Source organism: Mus musculus, chromosome 11, assembly GCF_000001635.26.
Source record: "Mus musculus strain C57BL/6J chromosome 11, GRCm38.p6 C57BL/6J".
Classification (NCBI taxonomy): Eukaryota; Metazoa; Chordata; class Mammalia; order Rodentia; family Muridae; genus Mus; species Mus musculus.
This window is the reverse complement of record NC_000077.6, coordinates 21,645,613-21,667,175: the sequence shown is the minus strand read 5'-3', so window position 1 is coordinate 21,667,175 and position 21,563 is coordinate 21,645,613. Positions and strand designations below refer to the sequence as shown.

General features: G+C 37.9%; 1 protein-coding gene across 17 annotated transcripts in view; it reads right to left on the bottom strand.

Moving 5' to 3' along the window:
• Wdpcp (WD repeat containing planar cell polarity effector) overlaps positions 1–21,563 on the bottom strand; it is a 326,719-nt gene that overhangs the window by 231,512 nt on the left and 73,644 nt on the right. For 9 of the 17 annotated variants that reach the window (XM_006514636.3, XM_030245786.1, XM_006514631.4 and 6 more), the window contains 5 exons: positions 14,866–14,950; positions 7,134–7,181; positions 6,237–6,287; positions 3,109–3,179; positions 2,791–2,850 (listed from right to left, as the gene is read on the bottom strand). In XM_006514636.3, coding sequence (XP_006514699.1) covers positions 2,791–2,850; positions 3,109–3,179; positions 6,237–6,287; positions 7,134–7,181; positions 14,866–14,926 — 291 coding nt within the window. In that variant the 5' untranslated portion in view covers positions 14,927–14,950. Of the gene's footprint in view, positions 1–2,790; positions 2,851–3,108; positions 3,180–6,236; positions 6,288–7,133; positions 7,182–13,525; positions 14,188–14,865; positions 14,951–19,052; positions 19,107–20,794; positions 20,872–21,563 lie in introns of all 17 variants that reach the window. The other 8 variants (XM_006514635.4, XM_030245783.1, XM_030245784.1 and 5 more) reach the window with 4 other exon arrangements.

Here is a 21,563-nt window from a genome sequence, read left to right as displayed (position 1 = left end):
AGAAATGGCCTCATTCAAAGACTGAGAATCCAAATGTTATAGCATCAAGGGTGTCCAGGGCTGGGGCTGGGGATATGGCTCATTGTTTAGGACTGCTTGCTGTGAAAGAAAGAGAATCAGACTACAGCTTTGCTCTCTTAAAACTATTTTTCTCCTTTTAAAAAAGTTTATATGAGTGGTTTAAGAAAGTCATACATGAAATTGTTAAATTGTTCCATCGATTGTTTAAGAAGACAAAAAACAAGAGTATATTTGCTAGTTGCTGAAATCAAAATTCTAAATTGTATTTATAGCTTCAAAGCCAAGTATGGCTATGTATGATTGGAAGTTCAACATGAGTGTGTGTGGAATGGGAGTTAGGGAGAAGGGTGGCAGGCAGATCCCTGAAGCTAATGGGAAAGGCAACAGAGCCACACAGTGAGATTATGATTCAGTGAGAGACACTGCCTCAAAAATGAGGAAGGTGTAAGAGGAAGGCATCCAAAGTCTTCCTGGCATCCACATGCTGTGCACCTGCACCTAAGTCTGTCTACATCTCTCACAACACAACACAACACAACACAACACATCACACACACATGCACACATGCACTCACACATGTGCACACACTCCAGAAACATGTTTTCTAAGAGTAATAAAATCTGCATGGTCAACTGCTGCCATGTTAGGATTGAACATACAGGGAAAGCACTAATAGAATTTAAGCACGTCATGTTTGAGGAACTGTTTTGGAACTCAGAGAGGCTGATGAAAGAGTTTAAATTACATTATGACCAAGTGTAATTTGATAAACCCTAATGAAAATTTAACAAAAAGGGCTAACAGACCCTTTCCTTAAACTGAAATTCTAGCTTGAAGACCAAATTATTTTTAACTTGCTATGATATCAGAGATCTTGAGAAATGGAACTCATGTACATTTTTTTTAAAGATCTAGTGAAACTCTTGCCTGACAGATAATGTTAGGAAGTCTCCCAAAGGCCCTAAAGATATAAGGATTGGCTTGGATCTGTGGGCACAGAGAAAGTTATCTCTCAAAAATATATCAAGAATGTGCTAAGAGTAAAGGTCTATTTTAGAAAAATTTTATCCATCATAAAAATAAAAATAAAACAGAACACAAGATTCAGTAAATCCCACTAGGACTGCCAAAAGTAGACCCTCTGGTATACCAGTCAGAGCCACTAAGGCTGTCTATTATAAATTACAAAAACAATTTTTGCAAACATTCTGTCATTTAAAAGAATTTTCCGAGTTGAATGAATTCAGTAATGAAAGATTTCCTTTCTGTAACATGTGAGCAACACAAAAACGTTGACATTAAATTAAAAAGCAATGAAATCTATCTAAACATGATCATCTCCCTGGGATGCTCCACTGCATTTTTTAAAAGACCTGACATGTTCCAACTCACCAGGTGATGGTAAGGGTGGAGGCCATGAGGCACACCTCTTAATGTAGGTGGGAGGCTTGCCCTCCAGTCAAATAATTTTGAGCCTGTTTTTTGCAGTGAGCAATGGCATTAGGAACTCCAAGTTTAAGCCGAACTGAGTCTGAAACTTATTGGAGCACATCTGATATTCAAGCTTGAAGATCTCATCACATATTTCTATGCAAATGACATTAAACAATGGCATCCTTTTGAAGAGTATTCTAAGGAGAATTTAACAGGTGTTATAGTTCTGAAAATATTCACTCAGCCTTGTAAATAGTCTAGAAAGTAGGAATTCACGCCAGATGACAAGGTAACAGTTAACCTCCATTACTAAAGAGAGAACAGTTTAGACAAACAATGAAATGTTCTGAAGAAAATTAAAAATAACTAAAATAATAGTCTATGTTATGTTTGTAATTACTGTGAATTTGATGTTAGAAGGTTTATGGATAGAACAATGGGCGAAACCTATAAACAAGAATGTTCACACATTTAAAAAATTGTAATGGAAAGGACAAAAAATAAAATTGAAACAGTATATTTGATTCTAAAACTAAGTTATAATATTATTGGTAGTGATGATACAATGTACGCATACAGATGACTTAATTATCCTTCTTTTTCAAAAGCCAGGAAATTTTCCCAAGCAAGTAGTATTTTTATGTACATCAGCAAGGCTAAGAAGACATTTGTCCCTTATTTTATAATCAATGTGTGTTAATTATGATGTCCTGATAATGTTCTAAATCTAGGCTTGCTGAGCACAAGGCAGTCCAATAGAACTTGTTGCCGTGGAAATGGTCTATATCTGCATCCTTGACTGCCAGGAACTTAAACTGGGGAGAGCTATAACTGAGAAATTGAAATTTTAATTTTATTTTAAAATAGCCACATATGACGAGTGTCTACCACATTAAAACATATAGCTTAGATGGTCAAAATTCGAGACTAACTCTGTTAAATTAGGTTTCACTCTTATTTACTTACCCATCTCCATAAACATGCTATTCATCAATGTTTATAAGAACACTACACTGAAATTTTTTGTCCTATAGTGTCATTGTCATTTAGAAAAACATGCCAGTGAATATCTAATATTACACCCAGATAACCGCAAGTGAAGAACACTGCCTGCAAAGACTCGGATCAGTGTTTGTGGATGTCAATACTACCACACTTGTTAATGAGGTAGCTTGGTGGCTGTGTCAGTCTGTCTAATGTGCACTTTAGAATGACTAAAATTCAAACTCTAAAATATCCACTTGTGACAATTTTTTCCCATGATCTATCGTAACCCAAGGCTACCCATCATCACATGGCTTTCTTTGGGCTCCACTGCTTGTCAACCATTTTACCTGGCAGATGTATTTGCTCTTCCATTTGCTCAGCACACACGGACTGCTTTGCATCAGTTCCTGAAAGACAACAGAAAAGGAGAGCACAGTTGGTTACACGTGTTGTCATTATCAGTTAAAGTGCTTCTGATCTGCAAGGAAAGAAAAAGAAGGCAATCAACAAGCCACACAAAGCCCCAAGTGTGTGGCAAGCTCTCTCTAGACAAAAGCACAGCCATCATCGCCGCGAGAGCCAGTCCTCTATGAAAATTACATCTGTTGAAAGACGTTCTAAAACAGATTTGTTTGCTCCCATTTTTGAAACCTTTTGAAAGATACCTCCAACTCCTTCAGTGAATCTCGAAGTTTTTCTGGGCGTCTATTTTTGAGTGTCCAAGGATAATCTCGTGCTGGCAAATAAAACATGTACAACAGTTAGTTAAAGATGATTTAAATAAGGAACCTCTGCTTAGCAGTGTGGTTTGGAGGATTAAAATAAGACACCCTGTAATTGAGAGGAAGTGGACTTCAGTTCTATCACTAAATGACAGTCTTCAAAAAGGCTTTGTTACAGAAACAGGATTTTTTCCCACAAACTAATCTCCCTGATTATAATTCTGTGATGACAACCAACAAGACTGAGAGACCCTTGAGACACTTTGGTAGGCTAAGGGTCTAGCATTATATAGAGCAAATGGCCTCATCTTTATAATTCAAGTAATTTTTTGTGAAAATAGTAAAAATTCGACCCAAAAGAAATTTCAGCTCATGCAAGTGGCCAACTCAGACCTGAAACCTAACTGTGGTGAGAAAAGAAGCTGAACATAAAAGCAATATGTAGAAAATTATTTTAAATGTGACCAAATCATTAAATACTTCAATTCTGGAGATCCAATTTTTAAGAAATAGGTATTATGTCAGGCAGTGGTGGTACATGCCTTTAATCCTGGCACTTGGTAGGCAGAGGCAGGTGGATCTCTATGAGAAAGCTACACAGAGAAACACTGTTTCGAAAAAACAGTAACCAGCAAAACCAAAAATGGGTGTTAGAGATGCTCTTTGAAATAATTCTCTCAAACATAAACACCAACTCAGCTACAAACCTACAAAGTGTACCCTACAAATCTACGAGGGTGCCCTGCCTGAACGATATGCTAGTGCTCAAGAGAGGCACAAGTCTTGTGGGGTAACCAAAGAGTAACCTCATCTGACATAAGGCCCACTCCATGAGATAATACCCATTCCTGCCAATGATTGGATGACGGAGATTCTGAGACCAGACATCTTAAGGAACAAGTAGAGAACTAAATACTACTGTTCTTACAAAAAATGAAAAAACAAAGCACTCCCAATGTCATTCTGCTAAACTTAGAAATCGGTGCCTTGTTCAGTCATCATCAAAGCATCTTCCTCCTACAGTAGACAGGAACAGATACAGAGAGCCACAGCTAGACATTATGCAGAGACTGAGAGACCTTGAAACACTCAGCCTTAAATGGGGATGTCTCCACCAAATCCCTCCTCAGGGCTCAGAAACCCAGCAGAAGAGAAGGTGGAAAAAGGCTAAGAGCCATAGGGAATGCAGGACACCAAGAAAACAAGGCTCTCTAAATCAACATAATCAAAGCTGGCATGAACTCACAGAGACTAAGATAGCAAGACAACACGCATGCACAGGGTCTCACAGCTCTGCTCTGCTCTAGGTCCTCTGAGAATATTTTATGACTTCTAATTTAGTGTGTTTATGGGCTTCCTAGGTATGGGAATGAATGGGTCTCTGATTCTTGTGACTTCTCTTGGGCTCTTTTCCTTCTGTTTGGTTTGTCCAATTTCCAATGTGTTAGCTTTTGTTTTATCTTATTACATGTTATTTTATTATGTTTTATTTTATTATTATCCCTTAGGAGCCTGCTTGTTTTCTAATGAGAGATAGAAAGGGAATGGATCCATATGGGAGGGGCTGGAAGGGGCAGAGAGACAGGAAGCAGTAATCAGGATATATCATGTGAAAAAAATCTATTTTCAATAAAATGAATAATAAGATAATTTAAAATCTATGCTAGAATTCAATAACAATATACCTTTAGTTTGTTTTAAATAATTTCAATTGAAAGGTTATTTAGGGAAGGTACAAAGTGAGCCTAAAACTAAATATCTTTTAAAAATTAATAAAATTGGGGCAGAGGTCTAACTCAGGGGTAAGGCACTTGCCTAGTATATGTGAAGCCCTGGGTTCCATCTCTAGCACCTACCACATACACATGAATACATGCTACACAAATAATTCTAATAGCATATTAAACCCATTAAAATACAAATTGATCTTTATAGTCTCATATTTAATAATTATGAAAAAGAAGTGTATATATAAATGTACATGTCATGTGTGCATATACAAATAATATATAGCATATATAGATATTTAAATTTGAGAGTAAAAATTGCTATGTATCTTATTTCAGCAAATTAATTTGGCTCTATAAACATAATTTTGATGTGTAGAACATATGTACAAATTTTAAGATATGTGTTACAGATAGCAATGCAGTATTCTAAAAATTAAATGTCAGTTTAATCACTTAAAATAAGGAAAGAGGGAAGGCTTTTCAGATTTAGCCATATTTTAAATAAAACTTTAAATTACATTAGCTTTAAATCATTAAACCTATATAGTGATATAGTTATACATACAATATACTTGTATCTTTGAGACTAACAACAACTAAAGAAAATGCTGATATAACAAATCTGACTTTATTAAAAATAAGCACAACAGCATTGGCAAGATGGCCCAGAAGGTGCAAGTGCCCACTGCACAGACTGACAGCCTGAGGTCAGGTTCTGGGACCAACATGGTGGAAGGAGAGGACCAGTTCTCTGATTTTCACACACATGCTATAGTGCACACCAGGACACACAGTCATGCATATACATACATAACACACACAATCATAAAATAACAATGTTAAAAATAGTAAAATATGCTAATACCTTAGGCAAAATATGAATACTTAAGTGATATCAGAATTTGAGCATGATTTATGATCATTTTCTCACACAAAAATTAGGTGACAGATATATAAATTTTACTACAGAACTTGTATGATTGATAAATCAGGTCATTGTAAACACCTTGAACATTTATACTTTTATTAGCCAGTTAAATATTTCAGATAAAATCGTTTATTTAAAAATATTAAGTGAAAATACACGTAATTTTAAGTTTGTGTTTACACAAGCATATATCCTACCAAAATTTTACATGGTAAATATTTTAGTGACTTAAATTAGAAAAACCTAACACATACAATTATTATGTGATTGAGTTCAATATAGAAACAATGAAAATTAGTAATTATAAGAAACGTGGACAGAATAGCATTTACAATTTATACAGAAAACAGTTCAATGGTAACACAACTCTCTATTTTTCTAATAATTTAAATATATTGATAAGGTAAACTTACATTCTGCCAGCCTTTGTTTTTCTTCTAAGTTACCATGCTCTGTTGCTGATACTGTAGCAAAGGAAAGACAAAAGAGGTGGGATTTGTTTTTATTACAGTATCTTGTATTTGTAATGGGTGCACAGACAATAGATTGTTGCAGACACTGAGATTAATACAGGATGCTAAGCTTTAAAAAGGACAGTTGAGAGAGAATGTCACAATGTGTGCTTGCATGCCATAGAAGCCATTTCCTTACTGTGCAGTGAAAAGGCTTATACAGCACAACAGGTGGGCCAATATTCTGAGCTTCCAATCTCATCAAACAGGAAAGGGAACTGCAACGGAGCCCAGAAGAGAAGCCGAAGCATCTGTCATCAGAGCTCTGAAGTCAGCCTATTAACTGCCATGCTAAGCACACAGGGTGCTCACATAGCCTCCACTTCAACGAAGAACAGAACAGGAAGTAACTCTAGCTAGGGAGACCTTTTGGCCCATCATAAAACTTCTGGGATTAACAGGATTAATCAGATAAAGAAAATTGATCATTCACTCAGAAATGTCTATTTCAGATATCAGGTGAGGATCCGGGAGGCCAGCATCACGAGACCAATGCATTAACAATGCCCTCTGCTGGGGCACCAATAAATAAATGTGAATAGACTGTCCTGTTATCAGCCTGATCGGCAACAAAATGAAAATGTCCACGTTCTTCTACAACATTTTCTCAGTACTGCTTTATTTTTGATTGATCAGATATTAATCTTAGCATTTTTCTCTTTAAAAAACCTGAAGTACTGCTCTTAAAAGTTTAGAATTTATCTAAAGCTCGTAAACACAGAGTTTTTAATGTTCTACTCCATTTCTAGGAACATCTCATTTATAAAACAAGTTAAGTAGAATAGGTAAGTACTTTACCTGATGGATCTTTCTTGTCATAGTACTGGTAGACGCCGATGTCTCTATCTATAGAGAGAAAGAAAGAACATTAAATTATGGTAAAAGTTCTGGAGAGTAAGAAGCCAAATCATACTATATCAGAGGGGCTTGTGGGGAGAGGAGCAGAAACAGTCTCCTTATGTTACTAGAAATAAAATAGCTCAAAAGCATCTGGACACGGGTTCATCTATTCTAGGGATATGCAGAAACTGGAAACTTTATCGATCTAATGAGAAACTCAGAATGGCAGAAGGAACCACACAGAACTAGAATGGCATGGGGGGGATTAGTAAAGAACTGAAATCAAGGAAGACCAAGTTTTCTCTTTCACACTTCCTCTGATATTTTTCACAGGGCGCTACCAAAAGGAACTGCCACTAAGCAATGCCAAATGAAGTCAGTGGATGGAAGAAAATGCCCTAGCTGTTGGATTCCGAGCTGTGGCTTGCTTTTCTCCAATTTAGCTCAGAAATCTAGTTCCTATCCTATAGCATTTGGGAGGAAATCTGCAAGAAGAAAGGAGGGATTACTGGGAGCTGTGGATAATTTTTTATCCGAAACTTGTTTAGAGTCAAAAGGCTTCCAAACCTATTCAAATTCAGACGCTCTGCTGGGCTAGGTAAGACACAAGTGAGACTCCGCAGATGTTGAGATTGGTTTAACCAAGGGATTCTGTTCTTGCAATTTAAACAAGAGAACAGAATAATTTTCCTGTGTCTATGAATAATAAAATATCTCCTTTATTGAAGTAACACTTATTTTCTTCCATGCAAAAATAATTCTCAGTTACTAACATAAGGAGGCTACAACTGTCTCTTATGAAGTGAAGCAGTACAGGCTGCCCCCTAGTGACTGATTGTCTCCAAACTTCTTCAAACTGAGTGACAAAACCAAAAGAAAAACATTAAGTAAAACTGCTATAATTAAGTCAGCAAATAAGTAACAGTCATGTGTACTTGATATACTCGGTACTCAATACTCATATACTAAAGCTATATTTTTTATTGATTGTGAAATTAAGACATTGGATAAAATCGACTTCCAACCCAAAGTTATCAAAAAAGACAAGGAGGGACACTTCATACTCATCAAAGGTAAAATCCTCCAAGAGGAACTCTCAATTCTGAATATCTACGCTCCAAATGCAAGGGCAGCCACATTCATTAAAGACACTTTAGTAAAGCTCAAAGCACACATTGCACCTCACACAATAATAGTGGGAGACCTCAACACACCACTTTCATCAATGGACAGATCGTGGAAACAGAAACTAAACAGGGACACAGTGAAACTAACAGAAGTTATGAAACAAATGGACCTGACAGATATCTACAGAATATTTAATCCTAAAACAAAAGGATATACCTTCTTCTCAGCACCTCACGGGACCTGCTCCAAAATTGACCATATAATTGGTCACAAAATAAGCCTCAACAGATACAAAAATATTGAAATTGTCCCATGTATCCTATCAGACCACCATGGCCTAAGACTGATCTTCAATAACAACATTAAGAATGGAAAGCCAACATTCACGTGGAAACTGAACAACACTCTTCTCAATGATACCTTGGTCAAGGAAGGAATAAAGAAAGAAATTAAAGACTTTTTAGAGTTTAATGAAAATGAAGCCACAACGTACCCAAACCTTTGGGACACAATGAAAGCATTTCTAAGAGGGAAACTCATAGCTCTGAGTACCTCCAAGAAGAAACGGGAGAGAGCACATACTAGCAGCTTGACAACACATCTAAAAGCTCTAGAAAAAAAGGAAGCAAATTCACCCAAGAGGAGTAGACGGCAGGAAATAATCAAACTCAGGGGTGAAATTAACCAAGTGGAAACAAGAAGAACTATTCAAAGAATTAACCAAACGAGGAGTTGGTTCTTTGAGAAAATCAACAAGATAGATAAACCCTTAGCTAGACTCACTAGAGGGCAAAGGGACAAAATCCTAATCAACAAAATCAGAAATGAAAAGGGAGACATAACAACAGATCCTGAAGAAATCCAAAACACCATCAGATCCTTCTACAAAAGCTTATACTCAACAAAACTGGAAAACCTGGATGAAATGGATAAATTTCTGGACAGATACCAGGTACCAAAGTTGAATCAGGATCAAGTTGACCTTCTAAACAGTCCCATATCCCCTAAAGAAATAGAAGCAGTTATTAATAGTCTCCCAACCAAAAAAAGCCCAGGACCAGATGGGTTTAGTGCAGAGTTCTATCAGACCTTCAAAGAAGATCTAATTCCAGTTCTGCACAAACTATTTCACAAGATAGAAGTAGAAGGTACTCTACCCAACTCATTTTATGAAGCCACTATTACTCTGATACCTAAACCACAGAAAGATCCAACAAAGATAGAGAACTTCAGACCAATTTCTCTTATGAATATCGATGCAAAAATCCTTAATAAAATTCTCGCTAACCGAATCCAAGAACACATTAAAGAAATCATCCATCCTGACCAAGTAGGTTTTATTCCAGGGATGCAGGGATGGTTTAATATACGAAAATCCATCAATGTAATCCATTATATAAACAAACTCAAAGACAAAAACCACATGATCATCTCGTTAGATGCAGAAAAAGCATTTGACAAGATCCAACACCCATTCATGATAAAAGTTTTGGAAAGATCAGGAATTCAAGGCCCATACCTAAACATAATAAAAGCAATCTACAGCAAACCAGTAGCCAACATCAAAGTAAACGGAGAGAAGCTGGAAGCAATCCCACTAAAATCAGGGACTAGACAAGGCTGCCCACTTTCTCCCTACCTTTTCAACATAGTACTTGAAGTATTAGCCAGAGCAATTCGACAACAAAAGGAGATCAAGGGGATACAAATTGGAAAAGAGGAAGTCAAAATATCACTTTTTGCAGATGATATGATAGTATATATAAGTGACCCTAAAAATTCCACCAGAGAACTCCTAAACCTGATAAACAGCTTTGGTGAAGTAGCTGGATATAAAATTAACTCAAACAAGTCAATGGCCTTTCTCTACACAAAGAATAAACAGGCTGAGAAAGAAATTAGGGAAACAACACCGTTCTCAATAGTCACAAATAATATAAAATATCTCGGCGTGACTCTAACTAAGGAAGTAAAAGATCTGTATGATAAAAACTTCAAGTCTCTGAAGAAAGAAATTAAAGAAGATCTCAGAAGATGGAAAGATCTCCCATGCTCATGGATTGGCAGGATCAACATTGTAAAAATGGCTATCTTGCCAAAAGCAATCTACAGATTCAATGCAATCCCCATCAAAATTCCAACTCAATTCTTCAACGAATTAGAAGGAGCAATTTGCAAATTCATCTGGAATAACAAAAAACCTAGGATAGCAAAAACTCTTCTCAAGGATAAAAGAACCTCTGGTGGAATCACCATGCCTGACCTAAAGCTTTACTACAGGGCAATTGTGATAAAAACTGCATGGTACTGGTATAGAGACAGACAAGTAGACCAATGGAATAGAATTGAAGACCCAGAAATGAACCCACACACCTATGGTCACTTGATCTTCGACAAGGGAGCTAAAACCATCCAGTGGAAGAAAGACAGCATTTTCAACAATTGGTGCTGGCACAACTGGTTGTTATCATGTAGAAGAATGCGAATCGATCCATACTTATCTCCTTGTACTAAGGTCAAATCTAAGTGGATCAAGGAACTTCACATAAAACCAGAGACACTGAAACTTATAGAGGAGAAAGTGGGGAAAAGCCTTGAAGATATGGGTACAGGGGAAAGATTCCTGAACAGAACAGCAATGGCTTGCTCTGTAAGATCGAGAATTGACAAATGGGACCTAATGAAACTCCAAAGTTTCTGCAAGGCAAAAGACACCGTCAATAGGACAAAAAGACCACCAACAGATTGGGAAAGGATCTTTACCTATCCTAAATCAGATAGGGGACTAATATCCAACATATATAAAGAACTCAAGAAGGTGGACTTCAGAAAATCAAATCACCCCATTAAAAAATGGGGCTCAGAACTGAACAAAGAATTCTCACCTGAGGAATACCGAATGGCAGAGAAGCACCTGAAAAAATGCTCAACATCCTTAATCATCAGGGAAATGCAAATCAAAACAACCCTGAGATTCCACCTCACACCAGTCAGAATGGCTAAGATCAAAAATTCAGGTGACAGCAGATGCTGGCGTGGATGTGGAGAAAGAGGAACACTCCTCCATTGTTGGTGGGATTGCAGGCTTGTACAACCACTCTGGAGATCAGTCTGGCGGTTCCTCAGAAAACTGGATATAGTACTACCGGAGGATCCAGCAATACCTCTCCTGGGCATATATCCAGAAGATGCCCCAACTGGTAAGAAGGACACATGCTCCACTATGTTCATAGCAGCCTTATTTATAATAGCCAGAAGCTGGAAGGAACCCAGATGCCCCTCAACAGAGGAATGGATACAGAAAATGTGGTACATCTACACAATGGAGTACTACTCAGCTATTAAAAAGAATGAATTTATGAAATTCCTGGCCAAATGGATGGACCTGGAGGGCATCATCCTGAGTGAGGTAACACATTCACAAAGGAACTCACACAATATGTACTCACTGATAAGTGGATATTAGCCCAAAACCTAAGATACCCAAGATATAAGATACAATTTCCTAAACACATGAAACTCAAGAAAAATGAAGACTGAAGTGTGAACACTATGCCCCTCCTTAGAAGTGGGAGCAAAACACCCTTGGAAGGAGTTACAGAGACAAAGTTTGGAGTTGAGATAAAAGGATGGACCATGTAGACACTACCATATCCGGGGATCCATCCCATAATCAGCTTCCAAATGCTGACACCATTGCATACACTAGCAAGATTATGCTGAAAGGACCCTGATATAGCTGTCTCTTGTCAGAGTATGCCTGGGCCTAGCAAACATAGAAGTGGATGCTCACAGTCGGCTATTGGATGGATCACATGGCCCCCAATGAAGGAGCTAGAGAAAGTACCAAAGAAGCTAAAGGGATCTGCAACCCTATAGGTGGAACAACATTATGAACTAACCAGTACCCCGGAGCTCTTGACTCTAGCTGCATATGCATCAAAAGATGGCCTAGTCGGCCATCACTGGAAAGAGAGGCCCATTGGACACGCAAACTTTATATGCCCCAGTACAGGGGAACGCCAGGGCCATAAAAGGGGAGTGGGTGGGTAGGGGAGAGGGGGTGGGTGGCTATGGGGGACTTTTGGTATAGCACTGCAAATGTAAATGAGCGAAATACCTAATAAAAAATGGAAAAAAAAAAAAAAAAAAAAAAAAAAAAAAAGAAAAACTAATGTTTAAATAGTATTCAATAAAAATAAACATGTGATGTTGTACAAAATTGCTACAATAATTATATTATGCATTAAGAATAAACCAATGTATAAAAAAAAAAAAAAAGAAATTAAGACATAATGTTAAAGAGTGCAATTGGATGTCAGATGGAAAACATCTACCAAACACTGACTAAGACTGAGGCCCCTTGAGTACTTAGAATAATTTGTTAGGCTGAGCAGTGGTTTCAGGAGTGTGCTCACCTTTTGATAGTTCACAGCATACTCTTACAAACTGTACACTTTTCAGTACATATGTTACACTTCAATCTTAAAAGTTTCTTGTTATTTAAAGCTATGAGCTAAGAGCTGCAGACATTATATATGCAAGCAATATTTCCTATTAAAAAACCACAGTTATAATTACAATACCGTTTCCTACATCAATATATTTACGACTCTAACATAGGACTAGGAAGACCTTAATTAAGGGACCTTGAATTCCATACACAAATCCGGGCTTAGTGGCCTGGCTAAGTGAGACTGAACGTAAGTGAGACAAGGGAATCCACACAGGAAGACCTGTTTGAGAAGGACCAGGGCTGGATGAGGAAGATGCCCATGCAGTAATCAGATGATGCAATCTGTTAGAGCCTCTTCAGGCACAAAGCACACACACTGGGAATAACAGCCTGGTGTGGAGAAGAGCAAGACAAGGAGGTCATCTAACTCGTGCTAGGATCACATGGCGTGAGGGTGCCCTCATAGGGAGAGTGGACACAGGAACTCACAGAGAGTATCTAAGAAGGACTGACTGGGTAACTACAGTTGTAGAAGCAACGAGAAGAAGCATCTGCATATGAAACACAAGAAAAGTATTTTCTGAGACAGTTTTTCACTTCTAATGTTAAAGTTTTGTTTCTTGTGATATGCATTCAATTTTAGGAGATCAGTTCAGCATTTCTTAGAATCTGTATTTGGATTTTGCTTCGTGAATCCAGCCCTTTCCTTAGTTTTATTTTCTTTCCCTTTCCTACTTCATCTTTGTTTTTCCAGAACCCCTTTCACCTGTTTTCTTTTTATTACTTGTCCTCTTTCCCGTAGAAACGTTCAGGTGTCTGATGATTCCCCAGCTCTCTCAGAAGCGATGCTCTGGACATCTCCTGACGCCTTCCAACCCGGAACAGGTTTCACTCAGTAGGCTTCACTGACCAGCCAGGGGCCAGAGTGATTTGCACAAGACCACTAAAACATCCGTGTAGATGTTTTCTTCTGGGAGGTCGGGCAGTAACCGCAGGAAAGGATTCTATTTCCAAGCTCCTTCTTTCTTGGCAAATAAACAGGTCAGAAAGCATCCTCGGAATCGAGGGTGATGAAGAAGACCTCAATCATCAACACATCAGCTTCAATTCCTCTGCTTTCCGTTCAGCAGGTCTTCCTCCAGTGGCTTTGGTGTCTAGGGTTTGGAGCCTCCTTAATTAAGTATTTCCACATCATGGAGGTGTCTCATTCCTTTCTGCAGGCGTGCATCCCCTTGGCTGTCAGCCTGGTGCCACATCCTCATCTTCTGCAATGCATACTCCTCAAGTTTCTGCACCCTTCCAAAGTTCTCGTCTATAATGGCTGTCACTGGAATTCTCTTCTCCAGGCAAAAGGTGTCTGATTGCAGGTGTCCTTTTCCTAATCTCAGGTATAGTGCATTTATGAATCTTTATTTTAATTCAGTTAATCTTATTTTAAAAGGGTTTTGGGAAGAAGAAAATATGTATCAAATTTTAAACTAGAAATTCCATCTCTATATACCTTAAGGAAAAACTGAAACATTATATTCATGTTATTGTACATTCAATATTAAAATAAACGGTACTTCACAAGATATAAAAGTAATGTAAGTAAAAATGTATTTCTAAAAAAATTACTCTGGATAATTGAAATAGAAGAGTATTTTTATAAGTTGTTTTCTAATAAAATATATCTTAGCCTATAGTATTAATAAACATTGTTAAAACATAATTATATTATTTCCACTCAAGAAACACATACAAAACACAAAGAACAAAGACCTACATCTCAGGTACATATTTAAAATGTTTTTAATATCAAACAGAAATGTATTTTTATGAGCTAGCCTGCAAAATTGTATGACCATATACCAGTTGAACAAGGCCAATTTAAAAAATGAAGGTATGTATCTTTAGGATGAGCTATTAGACTAGTAAGATTTATCTCATAACTCAGGCCAAAAAATAAGTTAATAGGGGTATTTAAAGGGAGCTCTTTCATTACCCAGGTTTTCACTGAGGATGAAAAAAGAGACTCCAAGTCTATATGGCAAGCCCAGGCCCCAGCCTTGCCAGTTCTGTGACAGAGCATAAGAGACTAAAGAGGCCTAACCAGAGCTCACTTACCCGCAATGTGTAAGGTGCTTTTCAGAGACCACAGGTGTAGTTCAGTCAAGCAGAAAGACATCTGACAGCAGAGGAAATCTCTGTCCTGTTCAAAGTAATTAGGGAGGAAAGGAGTACCAATTAACTATTTTATATAGTCATATATATTTATATATAATCTAAACCCCTTTTAAAAATAATATTTGGGATATGGTCCATTAGATTAAACACATCTTCATTTATCAGTTAACCATACAGAAATAAGCTCTAGAAAAAGAAAAATAGACTTCTTTTCCTGAATTTACTATGTCATCACATTGAGGAATGTGATAAAGAGACTATCTATATTTGTGTGTTCAATATCATATGTTTGATTACAGCTCTGCACATACTTAGAATTATTTAGTGTATGAACATCTTCTAAGACATAAGTTTTAGGAGAAGTAGGTCTGCTATGTGGTTACTGAGTACAGGCGCATACGTTTTAATATATGTTGTAAATATTTTAGATACCCTACACATAAACAGACTACAATGGAATATGCAAGGTAAATGGAGTATAGTTACTCTCATATGAGGTACAGTTACTTAAAAGTAAACTGTATAAAACTTCATTACTATTCATACAGTAAGATGCATATTATGATAGACAATCCAAGCATATTTTAAAACTCAGAATAGTTAAAGTATACATCCTGAATTTCTTCCTAAGTTTAGGAGCAGGGACAAGTAACATACACTATTGATGCTCTAAAAATAATCTTATAAAACCTTATCAATTTGGACTGATTAGGAGAAAGAAAGTGAGACTCTGGAAAAAGTTCACATTTTAAAAGTATTAAAATAAATTTATATAACTTTCCAATATTTGATTAGAAATTCATATAGCATGTGATATATATTAGAAATATATATCAATTTAAACTAGGCACATTTTAGAAACTGCAAAAGAAGTTTTCATTTCAATAAACCTCTAGAAAACAAATGTGAAACAATTTTAAGACTACTTTTAACAGATGAAAGGACTCTTCAGCTCCTTTAACATTAGGAGTGACTAAAACATTTCCCGCATTATTCATATGGGTAATAACCAAAGTAATTTTAGACTTAACAGAAACTTCCCTTGCCCTAAGCTCACCTCCACAGAACGAGGATATAATCACAACCATCAAGAAACATGTGTTCTGCAAACAGACACTATGTTCCATGGACTAAAGAGGAAAAAATGAAAAATGTGATAACTTAAAAGTGGGACCCAATTCTGCCTCAACAGCAGAACTGTAAGAAACCTCAGAGTTTGAAATTTTCCCATGGGTCTTCAAGAGAAGCACAGGATCTCAATAGTTTCATGATGATGACGATGGACGAGGAGGAAGAGAAGGATGAGAAAGAGAAGGAGAAGGAATCGAGGAGGAAGAAGAGGAGGAGGAGATAGTGGTAGTGGTGGATAACACTAAATATTTGTTCTAAACATGCATATCCCAACTCATTTTATCCTCCTAGTTATTTGTGGCAATCACAGTACTACAATGTGGAACTGAGGTCACACAGCCATCTGCTGGTGAAGGCAAACTTGAAACCTGCTCAGGCTCCCTCACAGGCTCAACCAGTGTTCTGTAGGAGTACTGGTGTGTACAGAAGCACAGGAGTTTTGTACAGGGAGATAAGAATGGATCAATTCGCATTCTTCTACAAGGTAACCACCAGTTGAGCCAGCACCATTTGTTGAAAATGCTGTCTTTTTTCCATTGGATGGTTTTAGCTCCCTTGTCAAACATCAAGTGACCATAGGTGTGTGGGTTCATTTCTGGGTCTTCAATTCTATTCCATTGATCTACCTGTCTGTCGCTGTACCAGTAGCATACAGTTTTTATCACAATTGCTCTGTAGTACAGCTTGAGGTCAGGCATGGTGATTCCACCACAGGTTCTTTTATTGTTGAGAATAGTTTTTGCTATCCTAGGTTTTTTGTTATTCCAGATGAATTTGCAAATTGCCCTTTCTAACTCAGTGAAGCCTCACACCAGTCAGAATGGCTAAGATCAAAAATTCAGGTGACAGCAGATGCTAGCGAGGATGTAAAGAAAGAGGAACACTCCTCCATTGTTGGTGGGTTTGCAAGCTTGTACAACCACTCTGGAAATCAGTCTGGCGGTTCCTCAGAAAATTGGACATAGTACTACCGGAAGATCCAGCAATACCTCTCATGGGCATATACTCAGAAGATGTTCCAACTGGTAAGAAGGACACATGCTCCACTATGTTCATAGCAGCCTTATTTATAATAGCCAGAAGCTGGAAAGAACCCAGATGTCCCTCAACAGAGGAATGGATACAGAAAATGTGGTACTTTTACACAATGGAGTACTACTCAGCTATTAAAAACAATGAATTTAAGAAATTCTTGGGCAAATGGATGTGTCTGGAGGATCTCATCCTGAGTGATGAAACCCAATCACAAAAGAAGTCACTTGATATGCACTCATTGATAAGTGGATATTAGCACAGAAACCTAGAATACCCAAGATACAATTTGCAAAACAAAAAAAAATCAAGAAGAACGAAGACCAACGTGTGCATACTTCATTCCTCCTTAGAATAGGGAACAAAATACCCATGGAAGGAGTTACAGAGACAAAGTTTGGAGCTAAAATGAAAGGATGGACCATCCAGAGACTGCCCCACTCAGGGATCCATCCCATAATCAGCCACCAAACCCAGACACTATTGCATATGCCAGCAAGATTTTGCTGAAAGGACCCTGATATAGCTGTCTTGTGTGAGGCCAGGCCAGTACCTGGCAAATACAGAAGTGGATGTTCACAGTCATCTATTGGATGGAACACAGGGCCCCCAATGGAGGAGCTAGAGAAAGTACCCAAGGAGCTGAAGGGGTCTGCAACCCTATAGGTGGAACAACAATATGAACTAACCAGTACCCCCAGAGCTCATGTCTCTAGCTGCATATGTAGCAGAAGATGGCCTAGTCGGCCATCATTGGGAAGAGAGGCCCCTTGGTCTTGCAAACTTTATATGCCCCAGTACAGGGGAACACCAGGGCCAGGAAGTGGGAGTGGGTGGGTAGGGGAGCTGGGCATAGGAAGGGTATAGGGGACTTTCGAGATAGCATTTGAAATGTAAATGAAAAAAATATCTAATAAAAAAAATTGAAGAAAAAAAAAGAAGCACAGAAGTGTATATGGTAGTTTGATGAAAAGGATGGCATGCTCCAAAAGTCAGTGGTAGATATAGGTGGAAAGGTACGCAATGATAAAGTTGAAATGAGTAGGAAAGAGAGCTAGGAAGGTGGCTCCATTGGCAGCTTGATGTAGTGCTGCAAGCATGAAAACATAAGTATGAATGCCCAGCACCCAAACAAAACAAGTATGGTTGTCCATGCCTGTGCTCCTAGCATTGGAATGGAGATAGGCAGGTCCCAAGAGCTCACTGGCCAACTGGTGAGCTTCCCCTTCACTGAGAGCCCTGTCCCAGATCAGAGGAGAAAAGAAGAGCCCTCTTGGTCCTGCCTGGGCTTATGCACAGGCCTCCACACCTACACACTTGCATGCAAGCACCATGCACAATACACACAGAGAGGGAGGCAGGCAGGCAGGGAGGGCGGGAGGGAGGAGGCAAACAAGCAAAGAAGGGATAAGAAGGAAAGCAGGCTGTAGTAATTTTTGAAATGATCCTAAATTTTTCTTCTTGCATCAAAATATCTTCAAAGGCAGTTAATGAAGCAAAGGACCCCTCAATATCTTTATCTCAGTATCTGCCCTGTGGTAACCAGATGCTGAAGTCTCCTGCATACTGATGACTTAATGAGTAAGTACTAAACAGAAAAGGTGGTTTATGAAGGAAAAGCATCCTTATATAAAGAAGACCATACACAAGAGAGGACATTTGAATTACCACACACAGACAGACTGGCATTTCATTGTGTTGAACAAGGATGTGATGAAGCAGGTACATACTCCCTCTGACACTGAGTATTAGTTGTCACCAACTTGTAAACTATATTACAAAATAAAAACCCTTTTCCTCACTTTAGAGTTTATTCAAATGCCAATAACAATAATTTATAGAAATGTGGGCAAAGGCAAGGCTGACGAATCTGCCTAGTTGCATAAAGACTATAAGCTATTACAAGGCAAAAGTTTACAGATTAAAGACTATAGTTTTACTTACATACTAAAAGGAAACAATACCTGGAATTCTGTTTTAAGTCAATTCAGTAGAAATAAACATGCCACAGCTTTCTCCTGATAACAAAATGGAGGGTAGAAGACATTCTTAGTAGCAGTACACATTGGAGCATTACATATATATGTGTATACATATACATGTATATATGTGTGTGTGTTTATATATACATACATATGCATATATAAACATATGTATGCTATATGTTACATATTTTTTAATTTGGAAGTCATAAAATAATATTATGGAATTGGGAGAAAAGACAACATGAGCTTTGTAGAGAGCAAAGATGTCAAGGGCAAAGCAGCTCATTCTTTGCATTTCCCACAGGGCAACTTGCAGAGTCAGTACAACCTCTGGCCACAGCACCAGTTCAGCACCCAGGATCATATCAGGCTGTAGTGAGGGTTAATGGACTACACTGTGCTGCTGCAGATGTGGTGTCCAGGCTAAGCAAGCAGCAAGGAGCCACAGGGCTCCTTACTCAGAGAAAGTACGCCATGCAAGACAGAAGAGGATCTGTGCCCAGTAAAAAGCAGATATGGGTCAAGGAGAGATCCGCAGCATTTGGGAAAGGATGCAGCAAGAAGCTGAAGTACATACAAGTGAAGCAGATAAAGAGAAAACGATCAGGGAGGCCACAATTAGACTCCCTCGTAAACACACGGCACAATCCTGTGAATCCCCCACTTAAGTGGGACTTTGCATCAAAGGAGAGAGGGAGAGAAACAGCCATGTGTGGGTATTCATCCTTTTTTATTTTTTTCTTGAAATTCAATGATATGCCAGGAAAACTGTAAAAAATTGAAGAGTAAATAAATGAAATAAATAAAATGACTTCAATAAAATCTACAATGTAACTAGATGGGAAGGGAAGAAAGAGACCAAATTAGTACCTTCCTTTAACCTCCGAGAGCCTTGGCATCTTAAACCCATACAGGTTTTTTAAACACGTTTAAAACATCTTGCATCTGACTCAGGAATGCCACCAGTGAAAAAAGAATGCTGGTAATTTCCTGGTATGAAAAACCTGCCTGGAGGAAGTAATCTAGACTGAGCTTGTTCCATCCAAATATTATATTAGTACATAAATAGCTGTTTTGAAGTAGGAAAGAAAAGAATTTCAGAAGCACTCCGTATTTTGGAGGAATTGAAAGAACAGTCAAACAGGGGGCCCCAAGCTGAGAAACTCTAGTCCACTTAGTGTCCTTGTGTGTTTCTCAGGGGGACCCAGGACCAGAACAAAAATAGCTGTGTCAAGCAAAAAAGACAGGATCTTGAAAATAATGACTCAAAAATAACAGAAGAAATGACAACCATAATTTAAATTTTCACTCATTTTTAAATATCTTTAACATTGTACTCTGTTTATTTCAATTATACAATGCAGTCCGTTTCTGTTGTCGCAGAAGACCATTTTGTAACTCGAACATTTAGTCTTCATGACTAGATAAACAGTGTGATTTAACTTTAAGGTGGTGCTCTGTCTGAGGAAGAGCTGGTGGGAGCACGGACAATGAGTACATGAGGACAGGCAGGTAAGAAAATCCTCTTAAATTCCGACTCCATCCTCCAAGGCTCCTGTGTCTGCAGGCAGGCTTCCCATCACTTGCCTCCATCTCGGTACATTAGAATGATTACTATCCACAATAACATTCAGAATAGAAATCTCTTAGCAGCATGCTTCCAGGAATGTTCTCTTGGAAAATAAATATATAGTTGAGAAGGAGAGATTACTTACACTTACTCAATTGCAAAATACCTGTCTCCTGCCAAAGCGGTTCTGCAGTTACCTGTCTTCTGAAGCCAGCTAGTTTGACTGCTCTGAGGAGGAAAGAAAGCTTCAGGGCAAATCAAACTCTAATGTAAAACATGATAGCAGAAAAATAATGAAGCAAGAAAAAAACAGTGCTAGGACACCATGGCGCCAAGGAGACATTTAAAATGGATGTATAGTAGCTGAATACTTCAGGGGCCTGAGGGGATCTTTCTTAGGAACATATACTTGCTACTTATCATATATTTCCTTAAGGTATCTAATTGAAAATATTTAAAAAGAACGATAACTAAATGGCAGAAATTTACATAAACCACTGGTTCACTGCATTGTTACAATCATAATTATTCATCAATTACATAAAATTCAGTGTGTTACCATATAATTACTTCTCTAATATTACTAGCACAGAGTATCATTAAATACTTGTTAAGTGTATTCATGAACGTATCTGATCATAGACATATTACCACAATTTTTTTTCCAAAAACTTTCAACACTGAACAAAACAAGCAAAGTTTATGCAAAAGGGGGCAAAGGAGTCTCAAAATAACAAGACCTCAAACTTGGGCTAATTTAGTGTACTGGACTACTAGGGACCACTGCTCATTTGTGATCACAGAGACTAATTACATCTAAATAACTGACCATAAAGAGCACTTATCTCAGATACAGGGTCTCAATTATCAAACAGTATTTAATCTGCCATAGCACACAAAACCACTGTGGAATATTAAAT